Genomic DNA, 22,502 nt, shown 5'->3' with positions numbered 1-22,502 from the left:
AAACACAACCCGCATCATCTGAATCACCTGTTTATTCATCTCATAGAACTGCTCCAACCGTCTATATTCCAAAGCTATACGGGCCATAAGTGAAGAACCTTCCCGCCGCATGGTAATCATTGTGGTAACAAAGGACCCAAAGTGTTTTTCATCAAAACCAGCAGAGGCATTTATAGTGATGGCCATGTAGTGAGGGGACTCTGGCTTGATGTACCAGCTGTCGATGGCCGCATCACTGTGATTTCATGGCCTCTGGAGTGGAGCTCCTCGATGGGGGACTTTCATGTTGATCCAGTGGCTTCCATCCACAGGGAACACCAAGACTTTCCCTCCATTTACCAAGGGTAAAGAGCAGAGCAGCACTGCAAGTGCCCCCAAAGATGGGTTTGGGAAACATCTCTGAAAAAAATTCTGAAAAGGATGTGAGAGTTAGATCGTCTCTCTAAAACAAGGTTTAAAAATTTTTCTTGAAGTAAAAGGACCCGGGCCCATAAAATTAACAAATAATTTAATAAAATAACTTTTAAAATAAAAAATTTTTATTTTTTTAAATTTTTAGATTAGATTAGAAAACCGAAATAAAAACAGCATTAGATTAAAAGCCCCATGCAGTTGAGAACCATTTTTTTTTTGGGAAATCTGCAATATTTTGTCTGATTTTCCCCTTTTTTATTTCTAAAACTTTCCCTTGGGATCAGTGGAACCTGAGGGGTAGTCCCGAAGTCGGGTTGTGCTTAGAAAAAGAGGGGAAATTTTTACAATGTTGGGAACTTTGGGGGAGGGTTTAAAAGGGGCTAAAATTTTGGTTTTTACAGGTGTACAGTCACACCCAAGAAGACTGTTATAGTCCAAATTTAAAAAAAGAGCAACAGATTTAATGTTGCATCCCCAGAGGAAAATTGTTTTTTTCCAACAAATTTTGGTGGACAGTTTAGATGAAGTTGGCGCGGGAAACATTTAAGGTTTCCCCCAAAAAAAAAAGCCCCTTTGGGTCTTGTGGTTTTTGAAAAAAAAAAAAGCTAGGAAATTTTAGTAAAAGGGAAAGGGCCCCCCAACCCCCTTATCTAATCAATTTAAAGGCCCTTTTTCAAAACGGCTGGACATAAACGCATTCAGTTTTGTTTATCCCTCATCACTGTATGTTTGGGGGTGAAACCAACCCCAAAACTTATGGGCTGCATTTTAGACAGGCCCACAGAGGTCCACAGGGGCCCTTTGTGGAAAAAAATAATCCCGCCTTGGGAATCCCAAAATTTATAATTTTGAACTTAAGAAGGGTTCATGTGATGTTTTTAAAAAGCAGGAAATGCCAACCCCTTTTTAAATTAAAAATTTTAACTTTTAAAATTAGAATTTTTAAAAAAAATTTCCAAAAAATACAACCCAAATGCCCTTTCTGTGTAAATTGGTCTGGGATTTAAAAATATAGTGGTTAGAAACAAAAAATTAAAAACACCACCCGCACAAAAGTAGGGTTTGGGAAGGTTTTTTGGGGGGGAAATTGTCATGTTTAAAAACCCCCAAAAACCGGGAAACCCATTTCCCTGCTCTGAGGGAACAAAATATAAAAACCTCAAAGCTGAGAGAAAAGTGCAAGCCCCCTTGACCCCCCCCAAAACCACACTTTTTTTAAAAAGATTTCCCAAACCTAATGATTAAAAACCCTACATAACACCTAAAGAATAAAAATTTTTTCCCCCTTTGGGAAAAGGGTTTAAAAAACAAAAAGTCCCTTTAAAAAAACCAGTGCAGGGGCCTAAAATGAAATGGGTTTTTTTTTTTAAATTAAAAATATTTACTTTTTATGATTTAAAAGGCAAATAACATTTTGGAGACCCTGAAAGTTGAGGGGAAATGCAAAAACCCCCAAAAAAAAGATCCCGGGATAAAATTTACTGTAAAAGTGCAATTCTTTTAAAATTAGGGGGGACATTTCTCAGAAAACCTGAGGAAATTTTTGAAAGCATAGGGCTTTTTTTCCAAAATGTTTCCCAATGTTTTTGCGGTAGTTGAAATATAGTAAAAAAAAAAATGTCAGTCGGGTTTTCCGGCAGCCGGGTATGCTCTTTGTTTTACGGGTCTAAGATGAGATTTTGGGAATACCATAGTTATAAATTTAACCCACCCGGTTTAAACCCCAGAGTAAAAGGGCTTTCATAAAGGGGCGTATTCGTACTTCGGGGAATTTGCAATCTTGGATGTGCCCCCAATCTGCAAGTACATTTGCTTCACACTCAGCATCCCCAAAATAAAACACCAGTAACTTACACGTAGAATAACACTTTGCCCCAACATGAAAATAAAAAAACGGCACAAAAAAAAATCTAAAAATGTTTTTTTTTAGCTTATATAAAACCCAAACCAGCCTAGGGCCAGTTTGAAAACCCCTTCTTTTTGACCTTTTTTTCTTTGATCTCAACACTTCCCACGAGCGCCCTAGTAAAAGTTTTAAACGTGCCAACGAGAGCTTGTAATTTTTTGCGTCCAGCCTCTTCTACAGGATGGTTTCACTGACGGGAATTTTGGGCCCATCTTGATGGAAAAACCCTTTTGGGGGGGTGAAACCCTTGAAAGGGGGGGGGAGCTGGAAGTTGATATTGTTGCACTGGTTAAATGGAACAAAAGGGAAAATATAAAAATAGGGAATATGCTACTATTTATAACTTTGGGAAAAAACAGGGGTTTTTAAGATAAGAGAAAAAAATTTGATAGGTAAATGGAAAATTTTTTTTTCACTACTTTTCTAAATTTAGATTTTTGGGAAATCTTAATAGATGGGAAAAATCATGTACATTTCCCCCAAAAAGGCCCTTTTGGCAGAACCCAAAGGGCATTTTTCTTCTCCCCGCTTTAGTTTCAAAGGGGATTGTCAGGGTTTTCCCATCTCTCCCTCGCTATTCACCATTTTTATAGAGGGCCCTTTTGCCCGGGTGCTTCAGACAAAAAATTAAAGGAAATTTAAAAAAAAAATGTACCCACGGAAAAAGCCTTTATGGGATGATGTTTTTCTTTTTTTCCGAAAAAAACAAAAAGCTCTTTTGAGGAAAAATACACCCTTTTTTGTTAAGTAAATTGTCATCCCTCCGATTTCGCCCTTTACTGGAGTAAAACCCTAGTTTTAAACCCCTAATGTGTGATTTCAAAGTGTATCCATTACTGCAAAAATAGGTGATTTGGGTTCTGTCGTTGCTAGTCATTTAGTCTTTTTGTTACCGTTCCCCCGTTTTTGGACATTATTTTTAAAATTTTCACTGGGCAAAAAATTTTTGGGAAAGGGGGTTGTCCCCCCCCCCCCCCAAAGACAGTGGCAAGTTTCATGAAAAGGGGGAGTTCAAAACGGGCGGTTCAGGGGACGGGTTCTGTCCCGTAGGAGGGCCCCGATGGTACACTTGAACACCCCTTGGGTGAAAATGATTTATCAGTGGTGGGGTCGTCCCCAAAAGTCCTTTTTTGCATTGGGCTTCTGTAAACCCTTAGATGTTAAATTTTGAAAAAAAAAATATGTCTGCCCAAAAATGCTTTAAGCTGCTAGATTTTTCAGGCAAATGGGGGAAAAAATGGGGTGGAGCAAAATATGTAGGCCTTGCCCAAAATCTGATCCAAAATGAGTCTCCGGGGCTTATCCTCTGGGTCCCCACCCGTAATTTGTATTTCCCCCAAAATTTCCCAAAAAAAAGGGCACTTGTTTCTCTTTAAAAGGGAAAACCCAGTGTTTAAAGCAGGTTTTTTGGGGTTTTTAAGTTTTTTTGGCGAAGGCCCCCTTAACTGAAAAAGGGGACGGCAGGGACCCCCTAATACATATTTTTTATAAAAAAACTTTCAATTTTAAAAATGGGCCACAATAAAGTGTGGCCAGCCTGAAGCCTTCACATACCTTTTAGTGAATTTAAAAAATATTTAAACTATTAAAAAAAATATTTGTCATGATAAATTTTGAATTATGTTTTTATTATCCTTTTTTTAACCAGGTAATACCCCTTTAGATTTTTTAAAACTCCCTTTTTTCCCAAAGGGGACCCGGCAAGAAGGCAAAAAAAATTATCACATCATTAATACGTACAAAAACACACAATGGAAAAAACCCAAAAAGCACACAATGAAAACTCAATTAAAACATTGAAATGTATTAGTCATAAAATATAAATACACTGAATCCGTGGAAACCTGTTTGGGGTAGTATTTAAAAAACCTTTCTGTACCATAGGCCAGTTAAGGGCCCCTCAACCCGTGGGGCTTTTTTACAAATAGGTTTTATTACATTTGCCCAAAGATTTTTTGGATTTTTTTTTAGACCCTTTTAATTTTTTAAAAAAAAATGTCAAGAAAATTTAAAAAAAATTTTGGGGCCCCCCTGGAAATAAATCTGAGGACCCCCTGTTGAAGATCTCTTCTATAAAAATGTTAGGTTTATTATACTGTAGCTTGTATATTTCTATATATTACAGTTCATTACACATATCAACGTCTATTTGGAGTGTCTAAAACATTTTTTACTTTGAATTATTTGCTTAAATCCTACTAATAAAATATAATCAGCTATTACACGTTTCTAATCTATTCTACCATATTTCACAAGTATGTCCAGTATAATTCAATAAAATCTCATTTGCATATATTTCTTATAAACACGGCATACACAGCAAAAAATCGGCAAAAAAATGTCAGTAGCCTATGTTTCCAGATGTTGTGTTTGCCGCTGAACACTGGACTGTGACACTCCAACGTGTCCCAAACGGACCCAAACACTTCGCCCCATACCAGATGCTTTCTGGGAAATGTTGTCCCATCTGTCACTTCGTTAAGCGTTCATTGACGACTTCCTTGAAGTAGAAAAACTACAAACTGACCGGTTGTCCTTAGGAGAGGGTCCATTCGGTTTTTCTATCTGCCAGCAGGCAGCCAAAATGTTGGCCATCCTGTCTGTGCTGTTTTTATTCCTTTCTAATCCGGTCTGTGGCGTTTTTCAGAAACTTTACTGCAGCATATTAGAAAGCTGTGACTGCGACTTTAAGCCAAATATCAGAGGTAAGACGACACATGTCGTAGCTAGCTAACGTTAACTGACGGGTGCTACTTATTGTTAGCTAGCCAGCTAGCAGCTGGGCTAAAAAGCTAAACAAGTTGCTATGCTAGGGTAACCAAACGTCTTCTTTTGCCCGGACATGTAAACGTTTTACGTACTGGCCGGGGTGTCCGGGGTGGGGGGGTATAAATTCATGAAAATTTCCGGTTTTCATTGTTTTTCATAGGACCATAAATTGACTGGCGCTTTGCACATATTCGCTGTACGCTTTGCACATAAATCATGTTAAAGGGATTTACTGTAAGTACTCTTAAAGCAAAATAAAATGTGTTACTCATAATAGCAAACTCTACAAAATAATGAACAACCGCATTCTACTTCAAACACATAGTTACCTTTGAATGAATTCCAGTGTGCAAGATGCTTGCTCCTCGTACACCAGATTAAAGATGTAGTAGCTCAAAAACAAAGCTGCCATTCCACCACAAGGTTGGGATGTGGAGGCACAGCCACCTGTCCCTCGATGCTCAGCCTCCAAACGGTTGCTGTGAGCAATTCACCACATACATAAAAAAACAAATAATTTACATACACATTTTTCTGTTGCCTTCCACATAACATATCCACATTAAACTAATATGTGTCCTTATTAGCGTCTGTCTTTGCAATGCTTTATATTTAAATTATTACTATTTAAATATGAAATGCAAATGTGGATTTTACACTAAATGTTTTCTCATAACCCCTAAAAGGACATGTTGTTTTCCTGCCCTCCTGTGTATGACCTTTTACTTGACTAAGAAACTCCTTCAGATTTGTAGATGTAATTCTGAATGCACGGGTACAATCTGGTACACCACAGGTAAAAAGGCAATTTGGTGAATTACTGTGAAGTTTCATATGTTGAGTAAAATTTATTATAGTTTTACTCTCATGGGCACACTGTTTGCAGTTATACATTGCTGGTCTAAGAAAAGCAAAAAGAGAGAGAACGAAAAAAGGTAATGAAGGTTGTGTCCAAAGAAACAGAGAAAATGAATTATTTCATTGTTGCCAAAAACGTTTGACAAGATTTAAGAATTCCACACATATGTATGAGTCCACAACAGTCTCAGTTTTCTAGTTGAACTAGTTTAAATTCGTGCATCGCCAAGGCTGTTTAGGGACCCCACTCTGCTTAAATATTTAAATACACCCTTTTATAACAGGTGAAAATAACACATGTGCACTGCATGACATTAATTGCATATGAGATTTTCAAAAAGTGGCCATGTCTGTGGAGGGGAAAACTCGTGGCTGGCTCACATCCCGTTTTCATTCGAATTTCTTTAATTAAGAGGGACCCTTAATTAAGAAAATAGCCGAGCCCTTTTTCACCCAGCTATCATTAACATTAATGACAGTTATTGACATTAATGACAGACAGACAGTCACAAGTAGCTAAATAAAACATTGTGACGTTAGGCTAACGTTACTTACCAAAGACCTGACGCCGTGGCGCCTGACCGTCCCGTAGCAACTTCTACCATCTGCAGCTACTTCTGCAGACGGTAACATTGACGTTATAACACAGACGTTGGAAGTCCACTATTACGTTTAGTTCAAAATGAAATATATATAAAAAAGTGTTAACCGTTAACGCTAACATTACACCCTCTATACTTTCCTTAACTTTACCATTAAACTGCTTCGCCTGGGATTGCTTGTTCAAAATTCCTTCTGAAGAGTCTCCAGCTAATGTTAGCTAGCTACAAGTGAACTTTATTGTGGGGCCTGCACTAGACTGAAACACGGTCAACTTAGGTTATTTTAACCAGCATTAACAAGTTAAACAACAATTTAATTATGTAGGCTATTTATAATAGTATACTTAGGTATTGTGAATGAGTCGAGTGGCAATGTGGCTGCTCCTCTGCAATCCGCCATCAAATGGTCTTGTGTAAAGCAACTGCCTCGTGCAACGCATTCAACAGTAAATACCTGTACTTGTACTGCATCATTTACAGTCAAGAGCAAATATATCAGTAATTTATTATAGAAGAAAGCTGTCAACTACTGTAATAGTTTTTTGCCCCTAATGCATTACAATATACAGCTAAACTGTAAAATGACAACACAAGAAGTTACTGTAAAATTTAGCTGTAGAAATTACAGAAATTTGTTACAGTGTAGGATAAGTGATATAGTTGTAATCATCAATTATTAAGGGTTTTTACAGTGATGTTTTGAGTAAGCTCAAATATATATATATATATATATATATATATATATATATATATATATATATATATATATATATATACACACACACATTGTACTGAACATGAAAACAACACACTCACTAATATGAATATTGAATGAACATATTGAATCTTCACCCAGCCCTATACTGTAGACAGTAACCAATCACAAAATTTGCGTGCTAGATTTTCTTTCTTCATGTTACTTTTATTTTGTTTCAAGCAAAAAAGGAATCCTTCAAAACAATCCTGGATATGGACTAAAACTAATAATATGACTCAAGGTGTAACTTTTCAAAAAATTGCATTGTCAATTACCTACAGATTTTTTGTATATATTGATAAATATTAATATATATTAATAACATATTAATAAATCAGGATCCAGAGAACGTGAAACCAGTATTGCGCTGTGCACTGATCATTCTTTTTTCACTTTGCTTCCAGAAAACATTTTTCCCCAAAAAAACTTAACTACAGAAACAAAAACAGTAAAAACTAGCAAAATAACTGCCAGCAGAAACCCCACCACATCAATTGAGTGGTACTGGATCATTGACATCTTGTAAGACTCCGTCCTTAGATGTGCCGCTCCTTTGTGCCTCATGACAAACTCAATCCAGAACATGGCCCGGTCCAGTGGTTTCATGGGCTGGTCTCTCTGCAGGTTGGACAGCGCCTTCATCTTCTCTGTGTAGCTTGGGTCATAGAGTACCTCCTTCAGTGCCTCCAGGAAGTTATCTTTGTTCATAGTTGCAATGTCCAGATTTTTGGCCACACCTCTTGCTTTCATCCTGAAGAGGTTGTCATGCTGGTCGAACGGGGAGAAGGCCGACCAGGGGGACACCGTGGTAGATGGCCTCATGTATTCCATTGGTGCCTCCGTGGCCACAAAAACTCTGGTCTTGGGGGCCTAGGAGGTCATTTTGGGGCAGCCAGTCTACGAGTAAGGTGTTGTTGCCGAGGTGGAGGGTCTTTTGCCTTTGTGCTTCCAGATCACCTTTTGAGGAAGTTGGGCAAAAGCAGCTGCAATGTCCTCATAATGTCCTCAGAAGTTTTTCTACCACGCTCCCATGTCATAAAAATGACCCCATGTTCACCAGAGCTCTGGACAAAGTCCTCTAGTTCTTTATACAGTGGCTTGGAGGGTTTGCACTGAAATCCTGACATGTAGACAATGTTTGGCATTGTGGGTCGGGGAAATTCAAAGATAAAATCATTTCTCATCAGCCAGATGTCTGCTGCCTGTAACATCTCCATATAATTTACATCATTTCCAAAGTAATGATGGACAAATGGTTTGTAGTTTGAGGCTGTGCCATACCAAGTTTGAAAACATGTGAAGGCAAAGTAAAATATGTTTTTGACCCGTTGGGGAAATGTCATCTTGTCAGTCAGCTCTGACATTTGTATTGGGACATAGGATAGTGGGGAAGGAGCAATTGCATGATGTCCCTCTCCCTGAATAGTCCACCTCACATTTAAGACAAGTGGAAGACCCAAACGGTGAGCCAAAAGAACTCCACCACAAATTGCCGGGTCCGTCAGAACCAAATCATATTTGGCATCATGCAGGCTCTGCATCAGTTTTATATTCTCAAACACAACCCGCATCATCTGAATCACCTGTTTATTCATTTCATAGAACTGCTCCAACCATCTATATTCCAAAGCTATACGGGCCATAAGTGAAGCACCTTCCCGCCGCATGGTAACCATTGTGGTTGCAAAGGACCCAAAGTGTTCTTCATCAAAACCAGCAGAGGCATTTATAGTGATGGCCTTGTAGTGAGGGGACTCTGGCTTGATGTACCAGCTGTCTGATGGCCGCATCACTGTGATTTCATGGCCTCTGGAGTGGAGCTCCTCGATGAGGACTTTCATGTTGATCCAGTGGCTTCCATCCACAGGGAACACCAAGACTTTCCCTCCATTTACCAAGGGTGAAGAGCAGATCAGCACTGCAAGTGCCACCAAGATCGGTTGGAACATCTCTGAAAGAAATTCTGACAAGAGATGTGAGGATGTTAGATCAGTCTCTCTCAACAAGGCTTTACATTTCTTGAGGTCAAGAGCAGGCATCAACTTAACAAATAACTTACATAAATAACTTTTAAAATATAGAATTTTTATCTTATTTAATTTTAGATTAGATTAGATAACTTAATATGAAACAGCATTAGATTAGAAGCACCATGCAGTTGCAGAACCATGTTTAATTTGACATCTGCAATACTTTGTCTGAGTTTCCCTCATTTTAGTTCTAAAACATTCCCTTTGGATCAGTTGAACCTGAGGGGTAGTTCCCAAAGTCTGGTGTGTGCTTAGATAAAGATGGGGAATATCTTTACAATGTTCAGGAACTTTGGAGAGATGCTTAAAGGCTAGAATTTGGCTTTACAGGTGTACAGTCACATCCAAGAAGACTGCTTATAGTCCAAACTTTAAAAGAGCAACAGATTTAATGTTAGCATCACAGAGGTAAATTGTTCTTTTTCAACTAATTTTGGTGGACAGTTTAGATGAAGTTGGCGCAGGAAACATTTAAGGTTCCAAAAAAAGCACCTTGTTCTTGTGTTTATTTGAAGAAAAAAATAGCTAGGATAATGTTAGTCAAAGGAAAGGGACACTTATCTAATCAAGTGTAAAGGTCCTTTTCAAAACGGACATGGACATCACGCATTCAGTTTTGTTTATACGTCATCACATGTATGTATTGCGTGCACAACCTAAACTTATGGGCTGCATTTTAGACAGGCACACAGAGGTCCACATGGGCCTTTGTGGACAAAATAATGCAGCCTTGGGAATACGAAAGTATCATTTGAACTTAAGAAGGGGTTCATGCTGATGTCTTATCAAAGCAGGTAAATGCCAATCCTCTGTTTACATTAAATTACTTTTCAATCATAATTTCTTAATAAAATTAATTAAGATACAAGCCAAATGTCCTCTGTGTAAATTGGCTCTGGGACTAAGACTATAGTGTGTTAGACAACACAATATAACACCAGCGCACACAGTACGGTTGGTTGTTGACATTGTCATGTTTACTACACAACAGCAACATTTGCCTGCTCTGAGGCGAACAAATATCACCTACTCACAGCTGAGAGAAAAGTTTCAAGACTGCAGCCCAAACACACATCCTTAAAAGACTTTCCACTAATGATTGTACATACATAACTATATAAGTAATAAATAATTGATACACCTGGGTAAAGGTTAATAAAACTACAGTACCTTGAAACCAGTGCAGGGGCTCAATGATATGGGCTTTTCTTTTTAAATTAAAACTATTTACTATTTATGACTTTATATGTGCAAATAACATTTTGGAGACCTGAAAGTTGAGAGGAATGCATAAATCACAAAAAGACTACCAGTAATACATACTGTACAAGTGCATATTCTGTGAATTATGGTGACATTTCTGCAGAAAACCTGAGGCAATTTTGTAAGCTGATACGCTTCTGTTTTCAAAATGATTCCTCAATGTTCTTGTTGTAGTTGCATATAGTAGAAAAAAAATGTCAGTCTGAGTTTTCCTGCAGCCGTGAGTATGCTCATTGTTTTAGTCTAAGATGAGACTTTAGGAATACCATAGTTATGAATTAACATCGTCTGAAGCCAGATTGCTCAAAGCATTCATAAAGCGGCGTACTTCTGTACTTCTGGAACTTGCTAATCTTTGAGATTGTAGCATCCATCTGCAAGTACATTTGCTTCACACTCAATGCAAGCACATATACATCACAGTAACTTACACATAGAATAATCACGTTGTCCAACATGAAAATAAAAACAACTGCACTAAAAAAATCTATAAAATGTTTTTTTTAGCTTTATATCAACACACCACCAGCCTATGTCAGCTTGTACAACCCTTTCATTGACCTTGATTCTTTGATCTCAACACTTACCACGAGCGTCCTAGTCAACAGATTTCATGTGCCAACGAGAGCTTGTAATTTGTGCGTCCAGCCTCTTCTCACAGCAGATGGATCACTGACTGACTGTTGTCCATCTCTGATGGTAAAGCCGTTGGGAGGGTGCAAACACTAAACAGGAGGGGGGAGCTTGAACGTTGATATTGTTGCACTGGTTAAATGGAACAAAGGCAAACTATAATAATATGCAATATGCTACTATTTATAACTTGGAAACAACAGTTGTTTCTTAAGATACAGAGAAAGCATTTGATAGAGTAAATTGGAAATTTCTATTCACTACTTTACATAAATTTAGATTTTGAAACTCTTACATAGACTGGATTAATATCATGTACATTTCCCCAAGAGCTTCTGTCAGAACAAAGGATCATACTTCTCCCAGCTTTAGTCTTCAAAGGGGTATTAGGCAGGGTTGCCCACTCTCTCCCTCGCTATTCACCATTTTTATAGAGCCATTAGCGGCTGCTATCAGACAAATATTAAAGGAATTAAAACAAAAAATGTACACCACAGGATAAGCCTTTATGCGGATGATGTTTTACTTTTCTTCCGAAACTCACAAACGTCTCTTTCTGAGACAATCACACTTATTGTGATTATAGATAAATTGTCATCCATCTCAGATTACGCCATTTACTGGAGTAAATCCATAGTTTAACCTCTAATGTGTGATTTCAAGAGTGTATCCACTACACTGCTAAAGTCAGGTGATCTTGGCTTCTGTCTGTTGCTAGCTCATTTAGTCTTCTTGTTACGGTTCACCGTTTTACTGGACATTATTTTTAATCTATCACTGAAATTTGGAAGCTGGGCTTGTCAATGACAGTGGCAAGTTGCATGAAAGGAGGAGTTCAATAACGACTGATTCAGTGACGGCTTCTGTCTGTAGGATGTCCCTGATGGTACACTTGAACACCTCTTGGCTGAATAATGATTGACTCAGTGGTGCTCTGTCCAATAGCCCTTTTTTAGCATTGGTGAATTCTGTAAACTTGTAGATGTAATTGTGAAAAAAAATGTATGTCTGCAACACTGCTTTAAGCTGCTAGATCTTCTTCAGGCAAATGGTGGACACATATGATGGAGCAAGATATGTAGGCCTTGCAATCATCTGATCCACCATGAGTCTCAGACTCTAGTCCTCTGTGTCCCACACAGTAAGTACGTATTTCACAACCTTTCCAAACAGGTCACTTGTTCTCTCTTAAGGAAACCTAGTGTCTCTAAAGCAGGTTTTTTTGTTTTAACGTTTTTTAGGCGAAGGACGCCTTAACTGAAAGAGAGACAGAGCAGGGACCCCCTACTACATATTTTGTATAAAATAAACTTGCATATTAAACTGGGCCTACAATAACGTGTAGGCCAGCCTGAAGCCTTTGCACATACCTTTTTAGTGCATAGAATATTAAGCTATTAAAATAATATTTGTCATGATATTATGAATTATGTATTTTATTTATCCTTTATTTAACCAGGTAATACCCATTGAGATTAAAAATCTCTTTTGCAAGGGAGACCTGGCCAAGATAGGCATCAAAATTGCATTACATCATTACATACGTACAAAGACACACACATGAAAACCAAATATGCACTTACAATGAAATCTCAATTAAAACATTGACATGTATTAGTCATGACATTATAAATCATCACTGAATCCGTAGGATTACCTGTATCTGTGGATAGCTATCTTAGATACCTTACTGTACCTATAGGCCAGTTAGCCCATCAACAGTGGGGCTTTTTTACAAATAGGTTGATTTACATTTGCCAATGATTTTTTGGATTCATTTTCAGACATTTAATTTTTGAAAAAGAAATGTCAAGAAATTAACAATAATTTGGTGCCCCCCCTGGAGTAAGTCTGAGGACCCCCTGTTGAAGATCTCTTCTCTAAAGTGTTTAGTTTCTATTATACTGTAGCTTGTATATTTCTATATATTACAGTTCATTACACATATCAACGTCTATTTGGAGTGTCTAAAACATTTTTTACTTTTGAATTATTTGCTTAAATCCTACTAATAAAATATAATCAGCTATTACACGTTTCTAATCTATTCTACCATATTTCACAAGTATGTCCAGTTTAATTCAATAAAATCTCATTTGCATATATTTCTTATAAAACACGGCATACACAGCAAAAAATCGGCAAAAAAATGTCAGTAGCCTATGTTTCCAGATGTTGTGTTTGCCGCTGAACACTGGACTGTGACACTCCAACGTGTCCCAAACGGACCCAAACACTTCGCCCCATACCAGATGCTTTCTGGGAAATGTTGTCCCATCTGTCACTTCGTTAAGCGTTCATTGACGACTTCCTTGAAGTAGAAAAACTACAAACTGACCGGTTGTCCTTAGGAGAGGGTCCATTCGGTTTTTCTATCTGCCAACAGGCAGCCAAAATGTTGGCCATCCTGTCTGTGCTGTTTTTATTCCTTTCTAATCCGGTCTGTGGCGTTTTTCAGAAACTTTACTGCAGCATATCAGAAAGCTGTGACTGCGACTTTAAGCCAAATATCAGAGGTAAGACGACACATGTCGTAGCTAGCTAACGTTAACTGACGGGTGCTACTTATTGTTAGCTAGCCAGCTAGCAGCTGGGCTAAAAAGCTAAACAAGTAGCTATGCTAGGGTAACCAAACGTCTTCTTTTGCCCGGACATGTAAACGTTTTACGTACTGGCCGGGGTGTCCGGGGAGGGGGGGTATAAATTCATGAAAATGTCCGGATTTTCATTGTTTTTTATGGGACCATAAATTGACTGGCACTTTTCACACATTCCTACGGTACTTTATGTAATTCCCGGGAGGCTGCCTTGTTCCATAACTGTCTATGGGGGCGCGCCGGGTTGTGGGGTATAAATTAAGGAAAATGTCCGGTTTAACTGTTTTTCATGGGACCATTAAGCGTGTACTTAAATTGACTGGCTCTTTGCACACACTACTTTCTTACGTGACGTAATTCCCGAGAATTGCGACGCGCAGTTACATGGAGCAGATCAGACAGCGGAGCAGCATTGCGCAGAAAATGCCGAAGTGAAAGTGCAGCTTCACAGTTGAACTGCAAAAAACCTTTCCACGTACCGTCCCGGTCGGGACCATAGACCGTTAATATTTACATATACAGTCTATGGTCGGAGCAAGTGGGAGGCGGAGTGCACCGTGTGCAAAGCTAGCACATATGTTTCAGTGTCTAATGAAGGTGCTGGAGATAACAAAGCTCACGTGGACACCTAAAAACCCTATCTTATTACACTGAAAAGGTTGAAAGTGATACTAAGTTGAAGGTGGATTTTGAAGCTCACACAATAGGTCATATTATTATCATCATAGTTATTTCATATTTATTTTTTGGAAAAGAGCTATTATTGAGTTACAGGTTACTTATTTTATTTTATTACATAAGTTATTTTTTATACCAATGAGTTAAAATAAAGCATGTTCATTAACCTCTGAGAAGCCTGTCTGAATTTGTGTTTCGAGGCCGGGCCGAGTGTCTTTTTTTTTTTTTGGGAAATGAAAATATGGTCACCCTAAGCTATGCCCAGATAATTTGTCCAACAACTTAAACAAATGTAATATGTTTTGTTCGTGTGCAGAGTTAGCTTACGTTGTTTTTATTTTACAATGTTCACGAAGAGCTAGCTAGTTAACACTGTTGCTGTAATCACTGATTTACTCGTTAGCTGTTATGCTAGCTAGCAAAACACAGATGGTCTTCTCTGCTAATAAACATTAAGATACCGTTTAAAGAGGTTGGAACAAATTACTGTTTTGTGGTGGTTACTACATGGAAAGTATTTAAAAATACATTTTAAATTAAATTTAGCTACACTTTAGTCCATCGTAGGCAGACAGACGCAGACTAGAGCCCATCCCTAAAAACAAACAAAATATTTGGATATTGTGTCATTTAACTAAGATACTTATTATGCACCTTTATACTTCTGCTCCACTACATTTCAGAAGTCAATATTGTAATTCTTACTCTACTACATTTGTCTGACAGCTTTAATAACTTATTTTTTTTATTATTATTATCATATTTAATAGGAACTCACTGATAGGGAACATTTTTCGGCACAATCAATACTTTTACTTTTAGTACTTTTGATTACATTCTGCTGACAATACTTAAATATGTTTAAGTCAGGTTTTGAATGCAGCAATTTTACTTGTACTGGAGTAATAAGTTTATCTGTTCCTGACAACTAGACCTGGAGTGGGATCTCTACAAGAATGTTTACGGACAACATCTGGCCCAGGAGATTGTGTCAGAAGAGGTGGCCAGGTTCCTTCAGAATAAAAGCCCCGAGCGGCCCCTGGTGCTGTCCTTCCATGGCTCCTCTGGGACAGGAAAGACACTCGTCAGCTCCATGCTGGGAAATCACCTGTACGGCTCGGCGATGAGCAGCCCGTACGTCCACCAGTTTGTTCCCACGCTGCATTTCTCCTTACCTGACCGGGTCAAGGAGTACAGGGTAAGTTAGGAATCAGTGGGTGGGGCAGTGTTGATCTTGATTTAAGCAGGAGTTTAAGTTTGTGACCAAATCTAAAATGAGAGACAAAGAACAGATTACATTTTTCTAGAGATAAAATGAGATGCAGGAATTGTTCAGTTTTACCAAATGCTTAATTTAGCTAACTTGCAGAAAGAAAATGGTGGTGGGTGGAAGAGAAATGTGCTAATTATTATGTCAGGACTGAATTTCCCTTCTTTGGTATGCAGGAGGAGTTGAAGAGCTGGGTGCAGGGGAACCTGACGGAGTGCGCTCGCTCCGTCTTCTTTTTCGAGGAGATGGAGAAGATGCCTCCGGGTCTCATCGACGTCTTGGAGCCCTTCCTGGGTCCTTCCCACATCGTGTTCCGCACTAACTACCGCAAGGCTATCTACGTCTTCATCAGGTACGCACACACACTCAATTATTTACGCAATTCTAATGTCAGTCTGAACACAGCCGTGGAAAAACCAAACCAAAATATATCAGCCACTATGACTTGAAAACAGAGGATATCCTGAATGAGTAAATATTATATATACGAGTGATGGTTGTGTAATAAACTGTGATAAACTACATAAATGAAGGGTTTTCAGAATGTAGTTGTTATCCTGTCACCGCCATAAGTCCAAGTCAAGAGAGGAACAAGCTGTGTTTCCATCCACACGATTTTATCCAAATTAGGTGATATTGAATGAAAAATGCCTTATGGAAACAGTAAGATTTTATAGAATTTCATGAATATCAACTCAAAGGAAATACATCCGGTCTCATTGGATTTTATCTTGATCGATATACGGCTTATGCGATAAACACTGATGGAAACGTTATTTGCCGAATAAATAATGATTTGTGATAGAGTTTTAGTTCATTTCCGCCCAGTATTTCCGCTCTGTTTGCACACATGGCAGGTGTCAGCCAAGACAGATAGAAGTGGACGAACGAGGAGACGAGAAACTTTTTGAATTTAATTTACAAGCAAAATATAACGGCTATTTTAGGTAGCAAAAATGTAAGAAATGCCATAATTTATCAGGCAATAGCTTGCGACATCTGGGGAAAGGGACGGGCCAATAAAATTACACAACAGGTCAAATGTTGTCTTGGTCGTCCGAGAATACTTCAACCAAAGGGTTTCCATTAAGTGTCTCTAAACCACAATCTCCCAGAACTGTTTGGAGTGTTCTCATTACACCACACGCCACAGACCGCCTCCGTTGTCCATTGGCATTTATGTGCATCCGCATCATCATAGAGATGTGTTGATAGCGTTGTTGTATTCTTATTCTAGCTTGATATCTTGCTATCAGCTGGCACATAAGCACTATTATAACTTGTGCAATATTGATCATTTGTTGGTAGACGGCGCAATCCATTTTTGTCTAGCAAAACTTTGTTTGCAAAAGTTTGCTTGAATGTTGTGCGATTCAGTGCAAAAATTAATGGAAACACCTTAAAACGTCTAAAATTGATATGATATATCAATTTGAGCGCAAAACAGCATGTTACGTCATTACACACAGGTTGTTTTTGCTTTAAAGCCGATAGATGGAAACACACTTTCACCAGCTTCGTTCCCATGAGTTTTTTTTTTTTTAAATTTTTTTATCAAGCTTCAGATAATTTGATTGACAAGTGGATGGAAACTTAGCGACGGACATTACTGAGACAGGAAAAAAAAAAGAATCCTTTTCAAGACCACTCACTTACCTGTTCATAATTTATGTGATGTAAAACACAGACTATCTTCTCTTTAATATGATCATTTTTCTTTGCTATTTGTAATAATCAAAAAACAAGTGTGAAGTAACACACTATAGGATCAAATTAGACCAAATTATATACTTAAAATATTAAATGGAAATGTTCCCATTCTGGAACTTATTACTTGTCCTGAGGAACTCATAGTACAAAGTGCTCGCTGACATCCTGTCTGTGAACAAAACGAAAATGACTGATACCTGATGACTGAGGTATATGATGCAGCCAGGCATATACCAGGAGACCAGTCTGGATGCCCCTTCTAGATGGATTTTGAATTCAACTAATATCGGTTTTCAGAACAAGCGCACTTCATCAATTAACTTTAGTACAAAAGCATATAGTGCTGGACTCGGTCGAGACCAAGTAGAATATTTGGCGAGGCCACAAAGAGTCTGAGACAAGTCCAAGGCCAAATACCAACAGGTCCGAGACAACAGAAAAGCGTACTCGAGTCTGGACTCAAGTACTACAGCCCTGCCTCCATGTGAAACTATATTTTCAATGTGTGATCATTTTATCAAAGTGAATATACCTGGGTTCAAACTCAACAAAACATTCAAATAGAAAATGGCAGCATTGGACAGTTAATGTGGACTCTGAATGCGTTTTGTGTGTCTGTTTCCCCTGCAGCACCACAGGAGAGGAGGTGATTAATAAATTGGCTCTGGAGAGCCGGCAGGCCGGACGGGACAGGGAGGAGATCAAGTTGGCCGAGTTGCGGGAAGCCATCGCGCGGGCGGTTTACAACAGCACAACAAGTGAATGTCTTTTGTAATTTATCTTGAAAATATTCAGCAATAAGTGCAGACTGTATATTTGACACGGCACTTTGTTTTCCTATTTTTAAATTCCCATGTTGCGCAGCACTCCACTAGTTGTCCTTCGGTCAATTGTTAAAAAAGATCTTTGATTACGTTTTTTCACTACCACAAATACTTGTGGTTTAATTGGGCTTATGATTTGGTGTGCAGTCACATGTTCATCCTACTCTGTGCTACACAGTGCACGCAAAGCTATTCAAAAGAAATTGGGTATTTATGTACAGTACATTATTATATTCATTAGAGAAAAAACAAATAAGGGCCAATTAATAACTGTGTCGGTATTATTCAGAGAATATTGTAAGAGCTCCGTTATTTACATGTAATGTTTCAAATTCCTTATATAGAGCCACTTATTAATCCGAATTATGAAGAAAGTTGCTGCTTTTCTCTGTCTCATCTGACATTCACTGATTATCTTTGGGTTTTGATGAAATACACGACACACAATACAACAATTTTATGGAGATGAGTTGAGCTGAATGTTGGCCACGCCGAGATGAAGCGGCTGCTCATCCTTGTTCAGTTGATCAATCAACCTTATTTTCCCAGTCACTGTTCCATTACTGTCAAACGAGGAAGGAAACTAAAGTGAATTTCTCTCTTCAGGCGGCTTCTTCCAGTCCAGCATCATCCAGCAGAAGCTCATCACGCGCTACGTTCCATTCCTGCCGCTGAGCCGACGCCACGTGGAGCGCTGCGTCCGCTCGCAGCTCTGCCAGCGGGGCAGCTGCGACCGCAGTGACGTGGTGGAGGCAGTAGGGGGCGACATGACCTACACTCCCGTTCAGGGACAATACTTCTCCAGCACCGGCTGTAAGGCCGTCTCCGCCAAAATCAACCTCTTCCTGTGAGCCGAGTGGGGAGGCTGTTGATTTTTTTTGTAAGGACTAAAAGGGAAACTCCTTCTGAGGTGAGTCAGTGAGGAGAAACAGATCTCTGAGTCTGTTTCTCCCACATGGAGGTAAGAGCAGCATCAAGGACACCTCCTGCACTTGGAATCAAGAGCAATTGAACTCTCAGCTTTCCGAATTCAGTGCAGCTGTGTGCTGTCAGTGCAGAGGTTGTCTGACGGCATCCTCGGTATGCACACAAGAGGTTATTCTCTGAACATTAGTCCGTGTCTAGACCAGGAGTCATGCCACGCTCTACCTCAAACCCAACCCTACCGTTAATTTATGAACTCTAAAGTTACAGGTACAATGCAACATCCTGCGTGCCGCAGTTAAACAGGGAGATGAAATCTCAACCTGGTATTTCCGAAATGTTGACTTTTCATGAGCTTGAAAATGGGTATATTAGCTGGATTAGGATACATACTTGGGTTTATTTAAAGAGTTGGAAAGTGAGCACATGAACTCACTCAACTTGTGTGAAAGTGTAAAAAAAAAAGAATCATTAATACAAGTTTTCACTCAGCAACACTTTAAGTGATAATGTTATGCCTTGTGATATTGAGAAATGTAAGTAACATACCAGAGATTTTAGGGAAGAAATTTAGAGCCAATGTTTTGGCTCATGCCAGCATTGGCGCTCAACCAAATCCAATAGATGTATAATAAAAACAAAATACAATGATTACAACTTTTTCTACCAATAAAAGTCCTTAATTAGAGCCCAATTATCAGTAAAAGATCAGCTTCCTCATTAAATGCAACTTATGACTTCCCTCAGCAACGTTTAGGTTTCCTCTAAATGATCAGCATCCAACTTGTTGTATCAAACAATATACATTATGTATTTAAAATGTACAATGTCCATTAGTATTTGTCTTCTGGAAGGCTGTATTAGGACTCAAGATCCTGACATGTCTATTAAAAAAAAAAAAAAAAAGTAGAAAGAAAATGGATTTACTTGAAGCTAGTTTTGTTCCTTTGCTGCTGTCCAGCGTGGTTGTCACGGTTTTAGAGCACATCATGCGTTCGGCCATCAGGGGGCAGTAAAGACTGAACTTTGTCAAGAGTGGAAGAGGTGAAGCAGAGTTCACCTGCAGCTCAGTGCATTTTAATCCAGTTGAGTTTTGTCTAGAAAATGATGTTTAAGTTATATTTAGTTTCTTTACTGTCAAATATATTGGAAAGGTATGCCTGTGTGTTCAAATACACATTCAATGTGCACTTTACTTCTTTGGAGGATGAAATGGACCTAATGTATTATTATTATAGTCTCACTCTGCCTTTGTGAAGGCAAAGTGTGCGATGAGAAGTCAGTGTGCATCTGCCAAAATGCATACTTTAATTCTGAAATGTAGCCATGATTTTTGAAATCCTTGTAATGGTTTGTTTGAATTACATGATGGCTGTGTGAAGACCTGCGGCAGCAAGGCAAGACAATTCCAATGCCATGAAAATCATGCTTAATTGATAAGTGCAGTACATGAAGAGGATTACATACAGTCCATATTTACTGTTGTAAAGTAGTCCACAGAAGATTTATCTGTTTAAAGATGCCATTTGCTCTTTCCAGACAGCTGTTGTTTTCAGTTTTTTATTTTATATTCAGTTTTTTTAATTTAAGTAATTGCAGGGACATGAATGTTGTTGAACCTGTGTTGTACACAGAGAAGACAGCCTGTAAACTCCTACTCCATGTAAATTTCAGTTTTTTAATTAAATAATTGCAGGGACTTGAATGTTGTTGAACCTGTGCTGTACACAGAGAAGACAGCCTGTAAACTCCCACCAGACTCCATGTAAATGTTAGTCGTTTTTGGTATGGCCAGGCAGGGAGAGTATTTACAGTTGTAGTCAGACTAACCCTGCCAATAAACTACGTAATCTCCCTTTTTAAGCCACAACAATCACAATCAGACATCATTTGTTGGGTTGTTTGTGTCTTTTTGGTAAATTTTGGCATCTTGTATTGTTACATGACCACTAAGTTTCCTGTGTCAGCCACTGAAGTGCCTGGATGTTGGTGACTGAAGCCAAATACAACTTCTTGTACTACAGTGTAATAAAAACAATACATGCATTTTAATGCACAACGAAACAGTTGTTCTGTTCTCTTTCAGACATTAAAAAACAATTCCCATTGAATACACAACATTTCGGTCTCCACTCTAAAACAGCTGTGGTAGTTATTGATTGTTGGTTGAATACATTTTCTCTGTATTTTACTTCATTAAACAATCCACATTTTAAAGTAATCTAATTACTCATTTACAGGTTTCAAGGTACACTGCAGTCTCAAAAAGTCACAGTTTTAAAACCACTAACATTTTCTGGGTTACACTTTACTTGAAGGTATATTTATAAGATGACATAACACTGTCATGAGCATGACAAAAACATCATAAACAGTCATAAATGTTTATGACATCATGCTTGTTTTAGTAAGTGACATTAGGTTTTGTCATGACAAGTCATGGTTTTAGAGTTCATGTGTCATGACTCTGTAATGTAGACTCTGTAATCTACAGTGAACCATCTGTAAAACTTTGCTTTCTGACCTTTTGGTTACCAACCCTCTTAACTGGATTATGAGTCTATTCAAATTTGGTGGTCTTATTATTTTGGCTGTGAAATCAAGTTGTGATGTTTTAAAGATGTGTTTTATTTCAACTTAAAGTGTTACCATTTTCTGAAATACCGTTCCTAAAGTATGAGCTGCTTTTTAATAAGTCTTTAAGGACAGAAAGTGCAGTTTAGAAACCCCTCTCCCTGCCAGGGTGCAGTGTGTTTCAAAATGAAATACATTGTATTAAATTTCAAAAATAATACATTTATAGCTGTAATTTTTTAATATCGTAAAACTGTGATGTTTTTGCTGAAGGTTATCACACTGACTGTCAGAAACTTTTAGATCTTAGTCTATTTTGCTTCCTTAACATATCTTCTTTTAGAGTGGTGGATAGAGAACATCCAAAATACACATTCAGGTATTTATTTTACTGCACGTTGTCTATTTGCATCAGTAGATTTCTCCTAAGGGTTAGGATATAGGATATACTGTAGGTATACCGTATATATTTACAGTATATATGATACAAGGTAAAGCATGCTGAGGATTTGATTAGGTATTGTCTCTGTAAATTGTGGTTTCTAATAAAAACTTATGACATTTCACAATACATAAGTTAAAAGGCTGTTAAAATGAGTTTGTTCTCACACTTTAGGCTCCCCTTCAACAGCACCCACAGATAGTTAGGGGGGTTGTAGTTAATCATTGCATCGATGTATCGCGATGCAGACC

At 38.3% G+C, this 22,502-nt stretch overlaps 1 protein-coding gene and 2 pseudogenes across 1 annotated transcript; 1 reads left to right on the top strand and 2 right to left on the bottom strand.

Annotated features, from left to right (window-relative positions):
- Window positions 1-6,580, bottom strand: part of LOC116689374 (UDP-glucuronosyltransferase 2B17-like) — a 36,400-nt pseudogene extending 29,820 nt beyond the window's left edge.
- Window positions 6,581-7,479: 899 nt separating this feature from the next.
- On the bottom strand, window positions 7,480-11,329 carry LOC116689227 (UDP-glucuronosyltransferase 2A2-like; annotated as a pseudogene).
- A 2,214-nt stretch (window positions 11,330-13,543) lies between these two features.
- tor2a (torsin family 2, member A) lies at window positions 13,544-21,294 on the top strand. The gene is made up of 5 exons (XM_032516071.1): window positions 13,544-13,748; window positions 15,440-15,705; window positions 15,954-16,129; window positions 18,118-18,245; window positions 18,918-21,294. Exons 1-5 carry the CDS (start codon window positions 13,628-13,630, stop codon window positions 19,160-19,162), a joined length of 936 nt encoding a protein of 311 aa, XP_032371962.1. The 5' UTR covers window positions 13,544-13,627; the 3' UTR covers window positions 19,163-21,294.
- Window positions 21,295-22,502: the final 1,208 nt, after the last annotated feature.

Source organism: Etheostoma spectabile, chromosome 5 (assembly GCF_008692095.1).
Source record: "Etheostoma spectabile isolate EspeVRDwgs_2016 chromosome 5, UIUC_Espe_1.0, whole genome shotgun sequence".
Classification (NCBI taxonomy): Eukaryota; Metazoa; Chordata; class Actinopteri; order Perciformes; family Percidae; genus Etheostoma; species Etheostoma spectabile.
Note: the sequence above shows the minus strand (reverse complement) of the source record. Positions and strands in the feature narration are given on the sequence as shown.

What these genes read in the sequence shown, in the direction of transcription:
- tor2a (XM_032516071.1), top strand. Translation starts at nt 13,628, where the DNA reads ATGTTGGCCATCCTGTCTGTGCTGTTTTTATTCCTTTCTAATCCGGTC. An exon ending in CTTTAAGCCAAATATCAGAG is followed by an intron (nt 13,749 to 15,439) that starts GTAAGACGACAC and finishes CCTGACAACTAG; the next exon opens with ACCTGGAGTGGGATCTCTAC. An exon ending in GGTTTACAACAGCACAACAA is followed by an intron (nt 18,246 to 18,917) that starts GTGAATGTCTTT and finishes TTCTCTCTTCAG; the next exon opens with GCGGCTTCTTCCAGTCCAGC.